General features: G+C 46.2%; 1 protein-coding gene across 27 annotated transcripts in view; it reads left to right on the forward strand.

Annotated features, from left to right (window-relative positions):
- CAMK2B (calcium/calmodulin dependent protein kinase II beta) overlaps window positions 1-12,711 on the forward strand; it is a 214,985-nt gene extending 202,274 nt beyond the window's left edge. For 13 of the 27 annotated variants that reach the window (XM_053269266.1, XM_053269273.1, XM_053269269.1 and 10 more), the window contains 5 exons: window positions 565-699; window positions 6,353-6,428; window positions 7,612-7,706; window positions 8,679-8,979; window positions 10,137-12,711. In XM_053269266.1, the coding sequence (XP_053125241.1) occupies window positions 565-699; window positions 6,353-6,428; window positions 7,612-7,706; window positions 8,679-8,977 (605 nt within the window). In that variant the 3' untranslated portion in view covers window positions 8,978-8,979; window positions 10,137-12,711. The remainder of the gene's footprint in view (window positions 1-564; window positions 700-6,352; window positions 6,429-7,611; window positions 7,707-8,678; window positions 8,980-10,136) is intronic. The other 14 variants (XM_053269292.1, XM_053269293.1, XM_053269282.1 and 11 more) reach the window with 3 other exon arrangements.
- Window positions 12,712-18,471: the final 5,760 nt, after the last annotated feature.

Below are 18,471 nucleotides of genomic sequence, written 5' to 3' on the forward strand. Positions count from 1 at the left end.
CGTTTGTTACAAATGAAAATGTACCCAAGGCAATAAACACAATGGCTGACATGCCCTGCAGCATGGCTGAACTGCCTGCACTGCTGTGGGCATCTAAAACACTCTCCCACTACTGCTTCCCATTGCACCATGGCACGTTTCGACACAACTTGCACTGGGAATAATGTGTTTCAATGTGCAACGCCGTGGTAAGTAATGGCAGAATTGGTGTCTATTTTAGACGCCTGTGGCGGCATGGCACCCACCCCACTGCAAGATATGTCATCGATGTTTTTGATTGGGGCTGCTGTTTGAACTTTTCTAAGACTTGAAAGAATCCGTGCCTAGGAGTCCTGATGCAAGCGTAAATTAGTCCGCCCCTGAAATGCTCTCAACCTAGTTGTTGGTTAGGCAGCCTGAGATACTGCTCATCTTGAAGATGATGTTCTCAGTGCTCTTCCTTGATATAATCCCTTGTATTCGTAGTCTTTTCCAATACCCATCCATTTTTCCTGTTGATTACTTTTCCATTGGTTTGTTTTATTTTTATTCTCTCCATGCATTCTTCCATCTGTCTCACATTAGCCACCAAGTTATCTGATGTCCTCAGCATGGTGAAACGGGGCTCTGGGGCCCCAGAAGCTGAGGCGTCACAGCCACAGCCTGCTCTTGCCCAGCTTTTTCCACTTCCACTCATCGCAAACCCTCTGCCTTCTGATCGTAAGTAGTGGGGGCTCTTGAGGCCTGCAGCTGGGCCCCAGTTCTGTCCAGACTTGGAAAATAATTCAGTTCTAAACTGTGTGTGTAAGAGAACAGCCTAACACTGTGTGGTGTTTTAGCTTCACTGCATAGACATTTATGCTTGTGTAATATTGGCTAGCAAAGAATGCCGATGATCCAAGTTGCATTGCATATGGGTGCCTAACATAAAAGTTGACTTGGTGTGAACTAACATAAAAGTTCACTTGGTGTGAAGCACTGCATTTCCATCAAGTGTCCAAATGGTGTAGGTGTTTGCTTTGGTGGGTTCAGATCATACAGAACCATGGCTTCTTTCATCTAACTGTGGTTAGTTTGTATGTCTGAACTTATTTCAAGCAGTCAAACCATGATCTGAGCCTGAGGCTTGAAGTTGGTTGTTTATCCTAATCATGGCCTCGTGTGATGTCCGAACCCGCAAATCACAGTTTAATCTTGGTTTGTTTTAGTAGCTCCACCCTTGCAGGGTTTTTGCACAGAGAAGAGGCCAATTGTCCCTATGACCTTTCTGCCCATCCCCAGCTCTTCCCCCTCCCAGTTGTTTAATGAACGATTCCACAGAATCTCATCCATTCCACAGGTTTAATTTACCATCTAATCTTCCAGAAATGACTGGTTAATTTGTTCAGTAACAAATACAGGTCCCTCTGATGCATACAGGATTAATTCATTCATTGGTGTGAACCCTGCAGGGAGCATTCATCAGCTCCCATCCATGTTTTTAGCACTGCTAAGCCAATGCTTGAATTGAGGTGGGGCAGAGAGGTTCTCTCCCCCCCGCTCGCTTTTAATACCAGCCTTTTAGCTACTTTTTGTAGAAGGTAGCACAACTGGAAAGAGTTGTGAGAGTGTCTTGTGGATTTCATTGAGGGTTTCTCCCTGTAATTCAGGTGCTTAGTTTGTTTTAGCAGAGGGCCGCAGAAATGTGAGCATGTCTTATGAGCAGCTTTGGATTCAAAGGTTGAGGAGAGTATCAATTTGGATCGATTCAGGTCTCATCCAAAGCTGCACACTCAGCATTAGCAGAGGCTTGTCTATGAGGGATGCATTTTATATCAAGCTCTGAAAGGGCACAGCTTTTCAGTGAGCTCTTCAGGGGAAATGGAAAAAAGGTTTCCTTTGCCCAAGAGATGGTTGGCCACAAGGACTGCAGTGCCTCTCTCTCTTTCTCTCTCTCCCCGCTCTCTGCCTTGACCTCTCTTTCTCCTGCTAAGAAACTGGGAGTCCCTGGCAGTGGTGTTCATTTACAGAGATGGATGACAGTTTGGTACCTTTGCAGCTGGAGGGGGACACCAGTGAACATGAGCTGAGATGCCAAATAGTGCTAGAGCAGGGCACAGGGAGATATTCAGTTCAAAGTGGAAGCAAGTATGACTGGCAAGCTCACAGGTAAGAACTGACTGGGTTGGGAGTTGTTGTTGTTGTTGAAAGGCATTTGTTTCTCCTGAGACATAACATCTATTCTCTAGGAGAAACATGCAGCAGAACAGGATCAGAATGATGCTTGCTTTCCGTGGGCACTGTGGAGAGGTTTCCCTCCCCAAGACTTAGTACATGTCACCAAGATAGCTCAATGTGAACATTACGTGCTTTAGCTATGCTTTTTTCTCTGTAATCAGCGTGATGAAAGGGCAGAACTCCCCATTTTTTCCAGTGCTTTTTTTCCTGTGCAGATTGATAAAATACATTACTCATATTAGTGACAGAAGTGGAGAGTGAAATTGAAATATGAAATATGAAATTGAAATATGAATAAAATTAGTGACTAATATTACTCATATTAGTACAGAAGTGGACAGGATAGGATGGGGTATTAAAATGGACATAAATGATTTTAGATATGCACACTTGCTGGGATATAGAGGACAGGAGACAAGGGGAAGAAAGGGCATTGGAGGAACTGAAATGGGTGCAGAGTTTGTACTTTGAAAGAGAACACACTGGGGCAGGTTTGCTGTGTTTCTTCATTGATTGTCCCTGATTTCCACCCCCGTTTGTTGTTACTCTGGGCATCTTTTTTTAAGGTGCATTGATTTTCCATCTGGGATTTAGTATATTTATAACCATGGGAACTTTGTGTGGGACTGGGACAGCCTGTTGGGTTTAGGATGGCCCAGTGTGGTTAATCACCCAGCTGCCATGTATACGGCTTTTTAACCAATATAGACATAAGGGTAGTGTTAAGCCAACATTTCCCTAGAGATCCTATAGCAGTTTCCTGCACTGAACAGAGAGTTGAATTAATGTCCCTTCCAACTCTTAACATTATAGGATTCAAAAACCTTTCGGCAAACGATGGGAGGGATAAATCCTGGGCTCACAAATCATCTCTCTCACTAAATGGTAGTTATGAGTTAATCTGGAATGACACCAGTTAGAAGTTCCCCATGTTGTACCTTGGCATCATTCAAAGGGAAGAAATTTGGCTAAAAGCAGGGTTGCTCTCTGAAAGAGTTGTTGAGGTATTACTTTTTTTTAATCGCACGTTTTCTTCAAGGAGTCCAAGGTGACATACCTGGTTCTCCTCTCTGATTTTATCTTCACAACAGACCTGTAAGGTGGGTTAGGCGTAGAGATAGTGACTGGCCCAAGGTCACCAAGTGAGTTTCATGGGTGAGGAAGAACTTGAATTCAGGTCTCCCTGGTCCTAGTCCAACCCTCTGCCACAGTGCTGTTCATATTGACCCCCACCCTCATATGAACATGGACTGATTGCTCTGCAAGGCATCATCCAGTGGTACTAATCAAGAATGTTCAAAGAGCACAAAATCAACCCAGCGAAATGGAAAGGTTCCATTCAAAGAGGCTAACTGGAACGTTTTTGTCATCCATTTGCACACACATCCTCTTCCTACATCCACACAGTTTGAAAAATATTCATTAAAAGTTGACATCAGCTCAGACAGGGGAATCTCCACAGTCTGCCTCAGATGAAAGTGGCACTTTGCATTTGTGCTGTGTCTGTAATCTGACATTTTGCAATGGGAGAGAGGGCCAGATCGAGGGCAAGATTATGCCTGAAAATGAAATTAAAAATAAATGAGAGAGAAGGATCTTGACCGTATTTATACCTTGAAATAAACGCATTAGAGGACTGACTGGAAATTGCCCAGGTCCGTCAGTTTTTTCCAGATCATTTTGCTGCATGCTGGGGAGATCTGTGCAGAGGGAGAATTAAGAGAGGACCACTTTTGTGAATGCTAAAGGGTTGGCGCTATTGAGGCTACAGAGAGGGAGGCCAAAGAGCTCTGCAAGAGGGACTTGTTGGATTGGGGAAAGTCCTGTTTCTGTCATGCGGGCTGAGAAAACTGGGAGATTAAAAGGCCTAAGCAGACAGAAGGTTGGCAAGCCAATGAGAGAAAGCAGGACAGGGTTTTTAAATGAAGGTGAATGAGGGATGTGCCTTACTAAGAAACAGGAGATCCAGACCTGGAATAGCAAAGCTGTAGGGAGAAAGTAATATGAATATTTTAAGCGGGGCGGAGGTGGTAACAGACCATACGCAAAGTAGAACAGCATCTCACAAAAAGATCTCCTGCAGGTTTTTGTTTTGTTTTGAAATGGTAGCAACCACGAGGGGAGCCTCATTCATACTGGGAAGCTGGAGGAGGATTTATGTTTTTTTAACCACTTTCCCCATGCTCTTTTCTCAGTTGAAACTGTTATTCTCCCCACCCCACACCTGGCAAGTAGCTATGTAGGAACATAGGATGCTGCCTTATACTGAGTCAGACCATTGGTCCATCTAGCTCAGAGTTATCCACTCTGACTGGCAGCAGATCTCCATGGCTTCAGGCAGATATTTTTCTCAGCCTTCTCTGGAGGTGCCAGGGACTGACCTTCTGTATGCTAAGCAGATGTCCTGCCACTGAATCAAGGGATTGTATTTGTCCCACAAGGGAAAGCACATTGGTACTGATACAGAAGTTTTCCCGATGGGGCAAATAGCAGCCCTGAAGGGCAGTGTTACTCAAAAAAACAGAGCAGGGGAGTGAGTTAAACCTTTCCTTTCCTAACACCATAGTCCCATTGGAATCATCTCTCCTCCTGCAGCTGCTACATGGGTTTGTGTTTTTTTTTAATGTGGAGACCCAATAATGGATCTCTCATCATCTGATTTGGCTCCAAGCTGTAGTGTAGTTGGGATCCAACCTGTGTTTCTGTTCTGGGAGGAGAACTATTTATGGGAGTGGAAGGTCTGCGTTGTGCACTACATCAAGGCCCAGCGAGCATGAAATGGATGCTCCAGGGCCTGAGAGGGCACAAGTTTCCAAAGGCTTCTGCTTCAAGGAGATGCTTGGCACAGCTTCTGACACCACGTCCACTGCATTATTCATAGTCCTTGCTCTAACTGGGTCGCCTGGGTGCCTTGCAAATGCCCTGCATCTCCCCAGATCTTCCGTGTGTGTGTGTGTGTGCGTGCGCGCATGCGCTGGCTACAGATCTGTGTGGAGTTTCTGATCGCTTCCTTGTAGGAGGGATGTGGGCAGTCCCAGAAGAGGGAGAATGTAATGCTCTTATGTGGGGGGGGGGGGCGGAGGGATGTCCGTGGCAAGCAAGGGTTCTTAATATTGTCCTGGGGAAAACTTCTGGGTTTCTAAAGTTTTTCTCTCCACAAAGTTTGTCTGTCAGAGTAAGCAGTCCCCACTGAGGTCCTTCACCCTGTTCTTTTCTCTCCCAGGGTGGGAGGACAGTAGTCTCTGTGCTAAACAGTAGACCCCCGCTAACGGAGCAAAGAGGCACTTTTCAAAGTGGTGGTTCTATTATATGTATCTGGGAGAGAGCAACCGGCCCTATCCAACCCCGGCACAGCATCCCTCCAGTGGCTGTTGCTGGTCTCTGCCTTATGTTTCTTTTTAGATTGTGAGCCCTTTGGGGATGGGGACAGGAACCATCTCTCTCTCTCTCTTTTTTTTTCTATGTAAACTACTTTGGAAACTTTGTTGAAAGTAGTAGTAGTATTAATGGTTTGTCCTAATGGGGCAGGGGACCGAATGAAGTGCAGCTGCCTCTGGTTCCCAGCAGCTCCAGTTGCTCCTTTCTCTCCCCCTCCCTCCCTCCCTCCCTCCCCCCGCCGCCGCCGCCACCGCCACCACACTGCCTGCAGGCTGGCCGTTCATGAGGTAGAGCTGCGTGCTGCTATAACCTGCAGGCAGCACAGCTTTCGTCAATGCCAGGGATGAAGGAGAGAGGAGCAACCAGAGCTGCCAAAAACCAGAGGCAGCTTCACCTCGTTTGCCGCCCCCTTGGCTCGTTAGGCCAAGCCGCTACTTATTGTACTAGAGGCACAATAAGGAAGAAGGCTTCCTATGTCCTTCAGTCTGCACAGAGGTAGCCTCTCTTACCAGCCATGGTGGCATTTCTGTGTAGGAAGGATGCCCATCCATAATGCTCTGAGAACATGCTGACTTAGAGCAATCACCTTACAGGACCTGCTCAAAGAGAAGTGGTTTCTATAAACTCCCAGGTGTGGTGGAGGGGCCATGCACAGGGAATTGTGGAGACTGGGTTTCTGCTAGAGCACCTCCAGGTTTCCATGCAGGTCACCCCCTCTCTCTAACCCCAGATATGTCTTCTCTCTCTTCCTGTCTTCTGCTCGTTCCTCTATTTGCAGCCCGCAAGCAGGAAATCATCAAGATCACTGAGCAGCTGATAGAAGCTGTGAACAATGGGGACTTTGAGGCCTATGCGTGAGTACCCATCACTGACCATAGGAAGAATATGGAGAGCCTTGCCTTCACTCCAGAGAATGGGCCATTGGGACAGGCTCTTCTAAAACCAATTTGTAGTGATGCATCTAGCTTTGTAATCCCAAAACACGTTTTTCCCAGAACACTTTTATTAGTTTATTGGACCAACTAGCACAGTTCCAAAAACTGATTTTAATGGGGAGGGCCACCTAAATGCTCTTCCCTTCCTTCCCATTAGCTAGTATGTTTTGCTCTCTTATGATTGTCTTTATGTCTGTCTTGTCTTCCCACACTGTGGACCAGTATATTTCAACTGAGTTTCCACAGAAGCCTCTTGTGGCTTGAAAAACTCCTCTGTGGACGTTTCATGTGAAACACCTGTCGAATCCTAACTGAATTTGGATATGACAAAGCACCCGAGCCCTCTGTTCCCAATCTTTGTCCTAGCTGAGATTCAGGTGGGTGGTGGGTAAGGGTTGACTATGCTTCATTAGTCCAGTAGCCTAATGGATAAGGCACTAGCCTCCTAAACCAGGGATTGTGGGTTCCAACCCCATCTGAGATGAGCTGCTTCTTTAGGGAGGAGTTATAAGCTTAGTGGTTAGTAGAGCACATCCTTGGCGTTGCAGAAGGTTCCAGATTCAGTCGCCAGGCATCCCAGGCTGGTGATAAGAGATCTCTCTTTACTTGAGACCTTAGAGTTGCCACCAGTCAGAGTAGAAAGTACTGGGCTAGGTGGCATAGAGACTCAGCAGAAGGCAGCTTCTTGCAGTCATGTAACCAATTCTTCTAAAAACTCTCAGATTAAATCTCTTCCACAGTTCTTGGGCTATAGTCCTCTGGGTACTGTGCTTCTCCTGTGCCGCTTTCATAATTAGAAAAGTACTGTTGACATGCATAACCAGTTTCTTGAGATTATATAGCACATCAGAATAAATACACTATTTCTCTGAATAAACATTTATGGTGGAAAACAAGAGCCCAACTTTCCATTGCTTTGTTGAAAAGAGGAGAAACATCACATGTCCCTCTTGCAGTACCTAGAATAGTAGATCAGCCCCCAAACCTATGCATGCAGGCTTCTTCAGAAAATCAGAGAAAGACTATCCATGGAGGTTAGGTTCACCTCCTGCTGCAGAAAGATTCATCCTTTGCCCATCTCTGTGCTTTTCTGTATGTCCAGAAAAATCTGTGATCCAGGCCTAACTTCATTTGAACCTGAAGCCTTGGGCAACCTTGTTGAAGGGATGGACTTCCACAGATTTTACTTCGAGAATTGTGAGTACCTGTTGTTGCATGGATTCTGTGGTGTGCTCCTCTTCCAGGATAACTGAGAGCAGAGTTTTCCATCATCATCATAACTAATTGTCATTGACTGTCATGTTATGCAGTGTAACTCGGGCAGTTCTGAGCTACCTTTGCTGCTGTAGGCTTCTAAGGAACCGCTGGCAGTCTTGTGCTTTTGTGCAAGTTGACTCAGTGGCCAACATATGGCACTCTCGATTTTTAAAAGGAAGCAAATTCAATTAAAAGGGGAAAATATTTGGTTTACAGGGATAGTTATAGGTGTGGCAGCTCCAGCTGAACTCCAAAGAACAAGTGAATTTGATGGCCCATGCTGTTCATGCCATGAGGGCATGGGACCTGATGTCCAATCCAAGATATCGTCCTGGCCTACAACATCATAACCATTGAAACACAACTTACAACTTGGCTAGGTCCTCCACGCTCCAACCCACTATCTGGGGTAAATTCCTCTGGCCTCGTTTCTACCTGTTATTCAGCTGTAACACGTAGAGCTCTTCAACTAAGAGCTCTGCATGTCATGAAACGCCCAGAGACGTAAGTTTTGGGCGGTATACAAATGTTTAAACAAACAATCTTGCTTCAACAGTCTGTTTTACCTCTCTTCCCATTATACACAGGTATTCCCGTACCTGTGTAATGTCTAAGAGGGTCATGCAGCCCTCGGGAACATACTTATACAAGTGGAAATGCCTTTTGAGGGAAGGGGAGAGATATAAAAATCGCTCCCCTCCCCCTCTGTACCCAGTCTGCTGCGCAAGAAGGCTCCAGTGCTGGGAGGCTGAAGGCTCCTTGTAGACCCACAGCCCTTCTTCCACAGCTGCTGGATGTCTGTCACCATCAACAGTAATTAATGCATCTGTCATTTCCTGTCCATCCACGTGTCCACATATCTTCTCCTTCCAGTTTGATTGCATCTTCTTAACTTCTTTGCTCCTGTCCTAGTCTATCCTCGCACCCCACAACACCCACCTCCCTGTGAATTTGAGTTTCCTGTTCCTGCCGTTCCAGTGTTATCTAAGAACAACAAGCCCATCCACACAACCATCCTGAACCCTCACGTGCACATCATTGGGGAGGACGCAGCCTGCATCGCCTACATTCGCCTGACGCAGTACATTGACGGGCAGGGCCGTCCCCGCACTTGCCAGTCTGAAGAGACCCGTGTCTGGCACCGCCGCGATGGCAAGTGGCAGAACGTCCACTTCCACTGCTCGGGAGCACCGGTGGCACCACTCCAGTGAAGGTAAGCCGGGGCAAGGAGTGGGCCCCGCCAAGTCACCCTGTGTGGGAAGGAGAACCTTTCCATCTCTGGGGAAGAGGAGACTGGAAGAGGGGCAAGCATAGGTGTGTGCAAGAGTGGCTATGAGCAAAGACTAACACGTGCAGGTGTGATAGAGAGATGGAGTGTAACCGTCTCTGGAAACAGGAGCAGCGGCAGGGGCCACCTTCTTTCCTGCAGCAACCTCTGCTTTCTCGCTCCTGCCTTCACTCTTCAAATATATGCCTCAAGGGACAATCTGCATTGAATCCCTGTACTTCCGTCAGGCAGCCTGCTTTTGAAAGCCCGTGTTCTTGAAAATTTCTGCCTAAATGTTTGGCATTTCTGGAGTGTTTTTTTTCTTTTCTTGTTTATAACTTTCTTTCTTTTTTAACACATAAACTTCTGCTCTGGGAATGAGGGAAGAAGGTGATTTTGTGACTGACGCAAGGGTCAGACTATAAGTGCTGTTCACAGCCCACTCTAAGAAGGGGGAAAGTGGCTTCATCAGGGCTGGCCAATCAGCACGTTGCAATCTGGCTTTCATTGTAAGGTGAAAAAACAGGTTTCCTCTGAGCCCAAGCCAGATCGCCTAAATGGCGGTGAATGCGCTTCTGTAACAGGCTCAGCACAGAAATGTTGCACATCTGAACACACCCCTGAGAGTAAGTGGCTGCCATACAGAGCAAGGATGTCCTGGTGCAATGAGAGAGTAGTCTAACAGAACCACCCAACTAACTGCACCAGTGCAGTGTGGAAGGGGCAGTTTTTGACATCCTCCCCTTCCCCAAGAGCCCTCTGTGCCACCCGAAAATATATCCCTGAAGTTTGTGCAGCTCCCAGGGACATATTCTCTGGTGGCACAGAGGGTTTCCTGTGGAAGGGGACAGCATCAAAAATTGCCACATGCCTGCTAGACTGGTACAGTTCTGTCAGGTTGCTCTCTCGCTGCACCGATGTATCCTTGTTCTGCATGTCAACCAGTTACTTCTGCCTCTTGGAAATGTGCACATTTTGTATGACTTCTGTATTTGGCCCACTCCCCACTTTCATTGTCAGCCAATATGAAAAGACCCAGACGAGATTCCTGGATGTCTCGAGTGGTCGGTCACAGCCTCTCCCTCCATGCTTGTGTCTTTCAGAACTAACGCTGCTGTTCTGGTTTCATCCCGAAGGAGACGGCGATTTGAGCTGAGCCGCTAGCCGGGAGCAGCGGTGGCAAGCACGTGCCCGCATGCTCGTGTCCCCCTTCCCCGTCCTCCCGTCTTTCATTTCCAGTGCCTGTGTTTGCAAAAAAAACAAAGAACCCCCCTCATACACACACACACATACACACACAAACCCCCCAACCAGACATGAATCTTTAAAAAAAAAAAAGAAGAGAGAGAAATAAAATGTCAAAAAATCAGCAAACCCAGCCAAACCAGCCCAGCTGTCCAACTCTCAGTGTGGCCAGACTGTGCCTCCCGTCCCTGAGTCCATTTCTTTATGTCCGTCCGTCCGGCTGTTCAGGTGACTCGGTGTTGCAATGAAAATGCTTCAACTTCAAACAATAAGGCTCCACCTCCCTGTGTCGACCCCCATGTTGAACGGTGTTAGTTTGTTAGGTGAAAAAAAAAATTTAAAAAAACCAACAAAACAACAACAAAAAAACCCACAAAAAAAAAACTTTTACAGTATTTGCATTCTCTGCCAAAGCATGGGCCTTCTCCAGTGGTCGTGTTCGCGCTTGGAACTCTGTGACCTGTGTTACTGTTTGTTTCGCGGAGGATGCTCTTCCCGAGCTCTCGGGCTGCCCGTTTCTTTTTCTCCTCTAGCTGTGGTTGTGGATTATGATGACGATGATTATAATTATTCAGACTCTTTATTTTGTTCTTCTTTTGGATAGGAGGTGACCCCTTCTGGGGCCTGCGGTTTCTGGGCCCCTCCCAGACTAACCCAGGGCTGATGAGTTCCCAGGGGCTGTTGGTCCTGGCCTGACGGATGGGTTCTTACACAAAGGGGAACATAGCCTTAGGGAGAAGTCTCACTGCAGGTTTTTGAATGTCTGGATTCTCATTGTGCTCACATTTCCAAGCATCCCGATCTCTCACCAAGGGCTACCAACAGTGGTGTTGATGTGATAAGGCCCATGCCGTGGCTTTGTTATGTTATGGGGAAAGGGAGAGTCCCTGTTGCAAAAAGTCTGGCTGGAACAGCAGTGCCAGTTAGACTCAAAGAGCCAGGGAGGAGAGGATTGACACTTCAAAGCTTCATCCGCTTCCAGTTCTTGGGAACTGACTCCCCAGGAAAAGGGAGCCACAGATACCTCTCCCGAAGTATTCTGTCATCTGCTGCTCCCTAAGGTTGCAGCCCCACTTCCACCCAGGTTTTCCATTGGAGCAAAATGTGGCCATTTTGAAGGTGGGGTGGGGAGACAGTCAGTGCCGCCTTTGGGCAATCTGTTCCCAGTCTTCATCAGCCTGGGAGGAGCTAAGCTTGGGCTTGCCATTCTCTCTCTCTCTCTCTCTCTCTCTCTCTCGACCTGTGAATTCACTTGAAGAGGAGGAGTGGATTGGCTAAGAGTTCTTTGTTCTTGTGAGCAAGAGCCGACTCTGCAGGCAGCCCAGACAAGCCGTGCTGAAGCAGGCAAATGGACCAAGCCTGAGCAGAGAGAGGAGTGGGGGTTTCCCCCTCTATTGGCCAGGTGTAGAGCTGCATCATACGCTGTGGAGGTACTGCCACCAGCCCCGTTGCTTATATTACTGTGCCTGTACAAGGAGGGGGCTGACATTTGCCAAGAAAATCATCAGGACGCTCATTATTAGAGGCCTCCCCCCCTCCTCCTTCAGCCTTCCTTCTCCCACCTCTTCAGATTCATTCATAAAGGGGACCCCCACTGCTCAGCATCTCACTGCCCAAACTCTGCTCCTGCCTTTGAATTGATAGCACGGCATGGGTGGGTTTAGCTGCTCCCCTTGGCCATGGCTACAGGGAATCAGCATTGGAGGTCTGCAACATCTTGCTATGAGACTGGGAGAACACACTCCTCCTGACCCTGCTCAGTGTGCCATTAGCAACTTCCTTGGATGGATGTGTAAGCAATCCCCAACCAAGCCATTATTCATAGTGTGGGTGCCTGCCAGCAAAGCGAGTAGGCTAGGTAGGATTGGCTGGAGTTAAAAGGTTGCCCAAGACTCCCTCTAGAGTTGGGGAGGTGGTGGTGATGGGAGTTGAAGCATGGGGGGGGAGGGCGGAATAAAGAGGTAAGGGTAGCTTGTGCTTCATCACTGGCAAACAGCCCTGGGTTTCAAATCAGGCAAAGATAAGAGGCCCTTTGGAAATTCACACCCACACTCCCTTCATCCCATCAAAGCAAGAATTTGAAAGCGAGCAGGCTGGTGATGACTTCATTGGTGCATCGCAACCTCAGCACTCTGATTTGTGGCTTGTTCTCAATCATTTTCTTTGTTAAATATGTGTACTGTAACTTCCAGCTGTATAGTGCTCTAAGGGCAATATTGCTTTTTATGAAGGAAAGGATGGATGGGCCATCTGAAAACATTTGTCCATAGTAAGACTGAGAACAGGAGTGCTTCTAGTTTGCTTTGTGGTGTGATCATCTGAGACTGGCTGTTTTTTTAATCTCTGACCTCAGCTATGCCACCTCCTACTTGTGGCCTTGCTTTGCCTCTATTGGGTTGTTTCCATTAATACAATAAAGACAGCTAACATCTCCCTCGGACTACAGTGAGTTAACCAGTGTCCAGGCAATGGTTGGAAGATAGAGGAAAACAGTTCTTTCTCATCATTTCTTCCAGTGATTTATCTTGGTCCAGTTTTCCACTGAAGAACTTCATCATATTCTGCAGAGCTTACCCTAGTAGGAGCTTATTTAGTGAAGTCGGGTTCACTCTAGTGAAGTGGGAGCTTACCTTAGTGAAATAGGGCTGCCAGTTGCCAGTGCTCAAATTAGGGTTTTTAGAAGGGTTAGAGGGGTCCCTCAATTGGCTGAAATCAGGATGTGGGACTTGTGGATCTCATTAAGAGCTTCCCTACCTCTCCTCCCGCCCCCATAATTTTATCACTGCCAACAGCTCTCCCAGTGGGACTGCCAGAAATGTGAACAGTACTAGTCCTCTAACCACTAGACCTCCCCTTCAAGATTTTTTTTTAAAAAAGAGTCAAAAATATTTGGAAGCAGCCTAGAAATAGGCTTGTGAATAGGAAAGCAGGAAGAACTGCCTTGCTCAAGAAGAATCTTACCTCCTGCCTCCAGTGGAATATGTTTGCTTTGCCAAAGCAGTGACAGTTTAAACCTTGAGAGTTTTGATTAAGTGACATGGGGAGCCTTGGGCCGAATGGTTTCAGCTCATGGCTGTTGGGAGGGCATCCCTATTTCTAGACAAGGGGGTGCCACTGCCTGGTAAAATGCTACTGTAAAATGTAAGATTTGATGGTTATGTTTGGATAGCCCAAGGACAGAAAATTCAGATGTGAATTTTCCTAAGCTTGATGATCAAAAGATGACAAGTTGTACAATCTTCCAGCCATCACCACCTATGGTGCACAGCACCATGGACTTCATAATTCTTTCATAAGATTGTGTACATTTAGGATTACCATAGGGGAAACAATTCAAACATCAGCCCAAAATCCCAAAAGCGGGGAGCATATATATATATATATATATGTAGAAAGCATGAAAGTCAGTATGGATGGAGAGACTAAGACTCAGACATGCCCTGAGCCCAAGGATGCTTTTCCCTGTCAACAGGAGCACTGATCAGAATTCCTGGGGTGTGTGATTCCCATCCAGGAATCATTAGGAGGATCAACATGGGAGGTTCAGGTACCATCAAACCAATGTGGCAACAATCACAGTAAACATCCATGCTAGCAAGCACATGTTTAATGAAGCACTTTCTGTTTGCCTGCAGCCAGTGCTGGTTCCAGCAATATCTGGAAGAGTGCTAAAGAGAATCATAATCAGTTGTGGCCACTGAAGGCAGGGCAAGAGGTAATGCCATGGTTACCAAAGAAAGCCTTTGCTAAACTATCAAACCCATTACATCATTGCTTTTCTGCTAGCTATAGCTAGAGGAGGAAAGGCTACTCTTTGGCAATGATACATGACAGATTTTCTGGTCATATGAAATTATGGGCAACAGCACATTAACACACTCCTTTTGGCAATTTCCTATCACTAGTAACTTAGAACCGAGGTATATGATCAATGAATGGAAGAAATTGAGGTCATTCATCCTGTTGCACTGCAAGGCCTAGTATCTGCTATATCTCCAACATTACAATATCACATTGTAGCTCCGGACGATGTTAACATACCTAAGGCTGCCTTACAGGGAAGCCCACAGGTAAGGTTACTGGTTCTAAGCTGGCTGAGGTTCTAGAGGAGTGCTCAAGAACACAAGGACAGCCCTGGCAGATCAAGCCCCATCCAAACCAGCATCCTCCTGTTTCACACAGCTGCCTCAGATTGTTCTTACCTTAACCAGCTGCCTGTGAATTTAATCAGCAAGAACTTGACCTTGACCTGCCCAACTATAGGACTTAATTGGTTTGACCTTGGCTGCTTGAGAACATGAGCAGGATGAACATGACCCTTCCAGAGGGAAGGGTGCGAGGGCTGGTCGCAGGATCCAGACCAAGTTGCTCTTGATGGGAGTCATGACTAACCTTGTCTGGATTCTGTCCATTGTGAGAATTTGGGACATGCAACTTCCATCATGATGGGAGAAGCTGGACCAACCAAACTGTTCCCTTCCATGCACAGCCCCTTGGGCGCTTATGAAATCTGTCAGTCCTTGAAAACCAAGTCAAACCACTTCTTACTAGTCCTGTCTTGCAGAAATAAAGTTGCAGTTTGGAAAATATCATGCGTGAAGCAGGCTCTTTAAACAGGCGAAGTAGTTGGCAGCTCAGAAAAAAAGGCTTTGGAGCAAGCAGGTCAGTGCTAAAGAGTCTTCCATTATTCTCATCTGAGTGTGTGTCTGATCCTCAGGGAAAGCTTCCATATCATTGTGTCTTGATGCCAGCACCAAGACAGCTTCTAATAGAATAAACAGAGACTGGGAATGAACATTCCTCTTCCTACTGGATTATATATAAGTGCCCAGCAGTAGGTGGCAAGAAGCATACATTGTATGCCTATTTCTACTGAGACTGCAACACTGACAATTAACCAGGTTGCCGCTTCATGCCAGAATCCCTTACCCAGTATTCTGGGGCCATAAGGAATGTGAGATCTGAGTAGCATATCTCAATGTTTCTTGTAACACTTACTTCAAGGGATTCTGGGTATGCACTCCTTGGACCACGCATTGTTTCAGTGGCCCCGAATCTGGTCACTTGTACAGTAGGGTCATCTTACTTGGTAGGTGCTTCTAAGCATTAGGTAGAAGTGCTTGCCAGGATTCAATGAAGACAAATATTCATATACCACTTTTCAACAGAAAGTTCCCAAAGTGGTTTAGATTGCCCTGTGTCACTTCCTCTAGAGTCTGCTAGATGGACTTGGGGTTCTTGCAATCTGAACATCCAGATATGAAGCCACAAAATTAAGCTCATGAATATAGAGTGTTTTCAAATGTCAAGAATGAGGCATGCCTTGCCTGCATATTTTATTTACATGAAACATGTAAATAAGCCAATAAAAACCAATGTTCATGCCAGCCAAGAAGAATGAGCATTGATTGATCTGGCAAAAGACACTGCTGTTCACTATTTAAATAATTGCTTAAAATAACTATTTAAATTACTGGTCACTCAAGATGCCACTGTGGGGATGAGGCGATCAAATAATTTTAAGGAATGGGTTTTTAGGTTAGCTCTCTTGCCTCTACCGTGCAGGATCTAGTCTAAGTTGCTCTTGATGGGAGTTGAGCTAGTCATGCTGGGAGAAGCTGGACCAACCAAACCTTTCCCTTCCATACACAGACTCTTTGGCATTTATGAAATCTGCCAGCCCTTGAAAACCAAGTCAAACACTGCAGCAGATGAAGGGTCTCCTGGCATAGATGGAATATGATGGAGGAGTGAAGCAAGCGTAAAAAAAAATCTGCCAACCCTTTAGGATTTCATATAGTCAAGCTATTCAGCCTTACACTTCTAACAAATCTATCCACGATACATGGCACTCTCCAGGCTGCCCCTTTAGCAACCATTGTTCTCCTGCTGCTACTCACGTTACAGTCAATGCATAGGCAATCTAGATGCAGGTGCGGATCTGTTAACCTGTACAGTTAGTCACACATGATGCTCCATGCACATACAGTAGTGCACTTGCTAGCTGTATCCCATCTGCATTTGAGGTGGTCTGTACTCAGGCTCACTTGTAAAACGTATTTACAGTCATTCACACAAACATATGTTAAGGTCTACAGGCATCTGTATGCAAACAGAACATAATGGCTGAATAGAGATAACAGTATGTATAATGCTCTGGTGATGAGCAAATCTCTCATTTTATGTAGACAGTGGTGAGTAGGTAGCAGAGATGTGCTTGTCTAGCCCTGATTGCAGCATAAGGTTGTATATACAAATAACTTTTCTGTGGTGCTTGCAAGCTGGCCTGCAGTGAAGGATGGAGCAGTGAAACCAGACGTTACATTTTTAAAACATCTGGACCAGTCCATAAATTCAGTCCACAGAACCTGCCTGTTAAGCATAGCTGGTGCCATATTTACCCTTCCTTGCTTTTGTTTTGCTGAGCGTACACTATGGTTTGAATCTGCTTAGGTGAAGAGGGGAGTGACATGCAGGAGATTCATTGCGTACATTTTTCTATGTTCACAGTTCATACAGAAAGCATGTCAGGGGCTGCAAGAGGGGGTTTGGTGTATGTCCCAATATAATAGGTAAATCTCTTCTTACCATTCGTGTCAGCTGGACTCACAGTGGTTCAACCCACTGAAGCTATGACTATCAGGGAACGGGAGGAGTATCAGATGTGCCTGCAATTACTGTGCATTGCACATGTGCAGTTTCACATTTACAGATCTGGAAGGTAGTTGGTTCCCTGAAATTGGTATTTGGGGAAAAGATTATGGGTTTGATAGGAATCTCAGGTTAGTTCTCTTGCCCATCAACATGTGAGATAGTGGAAGCCTGTTAGGCCACACATGGGAAAAAATGTGCCTTTTGCAAATCAGCATTTGAGGGGGGGAAAGTTCCTCCAAGCTTTTCACAATATATATTGCTTCTCCTTTTTGGTAAATATGAGGAAGTTGCCAACTCACACTCTCTGAAAGCTGATAGAAAATTGCTTAAGTGCAGGATTTGGATGTTAATGGATTTGGCAATGCAAGTTTCCCTTTGGACAGTGCCTGCCCCTTGACTTGAAGGCAGAGGGAGGGATATCTGTCCCTTGAGGTTAGGTTGTGGTTCAGTAGTTAGATAAAGCTCATTCAAGCCTTATGTGTAATGAAACACCCTTGCACGTTTGTTTCTTCATCCAAATACAACTGCTTGAGAATTCTCAAGCATGGGTGGGTCTTCAGGAATAACTCTTCCATTGATGTTATTAAGATTAGAGTAGGCCTGCCTGTTCATTCCATTGTGAAAAGGAAGCATGAAAAAGCAAGTGGGAAACCTATTGTGCTCTTGATTTTGTATCTGCTGAATTTTGTCTAGCATGGCAAGCTATGTGGCATTCAAATGAGGCCTTTGTCCAAGTCCTCTTCCAAGGTCATCACCTCATGCAGTACTCCCCGTGGCTAATGAATGTAAAGGCACATTGGACCAAGACAGAATGACTGAGCAAGAGTGGGAGAATGGGGGGAGAGGGGTGGGAGAATGAGGGAGGGTGGGCATTGGTGGGTGGGGTATCCCATCAGCACTGACACAGCATTGAAAGCACTTTAATCAAAGAGATTGGATCTCTTACTCCTGCCCTGTCCCAGGGCTTTGCACTGCAACACCAAACCTGCTCGAGAAGAATTGAGAGGAGCTCAAGGCTGCAGGAAGTGTTAAGTGACAATCCTCTTTCTAGAAACGTAGAGGAGGAGGATGTTCCCCGTATCTTTTCCCTCCCTGACCCAGGTACGTCCTCTCTGCAGAAGGAAGGGGATGTTCAGGAGAACAGATTGCAGACGACTTGGGCTCAGGTCAAAGAATATTTTTCTCTTCCAGAAACACACACCCACACACTCTAACAAACCACCAGGACAACTCAAGTCCCACCCACCCAGGGAGGTAGTGCTTCCAAGACAGGAACATCCAGTGCACAGCAGGGAGGAGATGGTGGTTGGAGCCAGCCCATTCTGACCGATGGGCTTTTCTCTCAGAGCACCTTTTTTTCTGCATTTCTTTTCCGGGGGAGGGGTGGGAAGACGGGGTGGTGCCTACTGGATAAACATGCAAGAAGAGTGAGAATTCACATATGCAGGCATAACCTAATATGCTTGTATGGTTTTTTTGGAAGACAAACTGAGAAGTGTCTCTACATCCATGTATATGACAAAAAATTACTACAAGCCG

This window comes from Hemicordylus capensis, chromosome 8 (genome assembly GCF_027244095.1).
Source record: "Hemicordylus capensis ecotype Gifberg chromosome 8, rHemCap1.1.pri, whole genome shotgun sequence".
NCBI lineage: Eukaryota > Metazoa > Chordata > Lepidosauria > Squamata > Cordylidae > Hemicordylus > Hemicordylus capensis.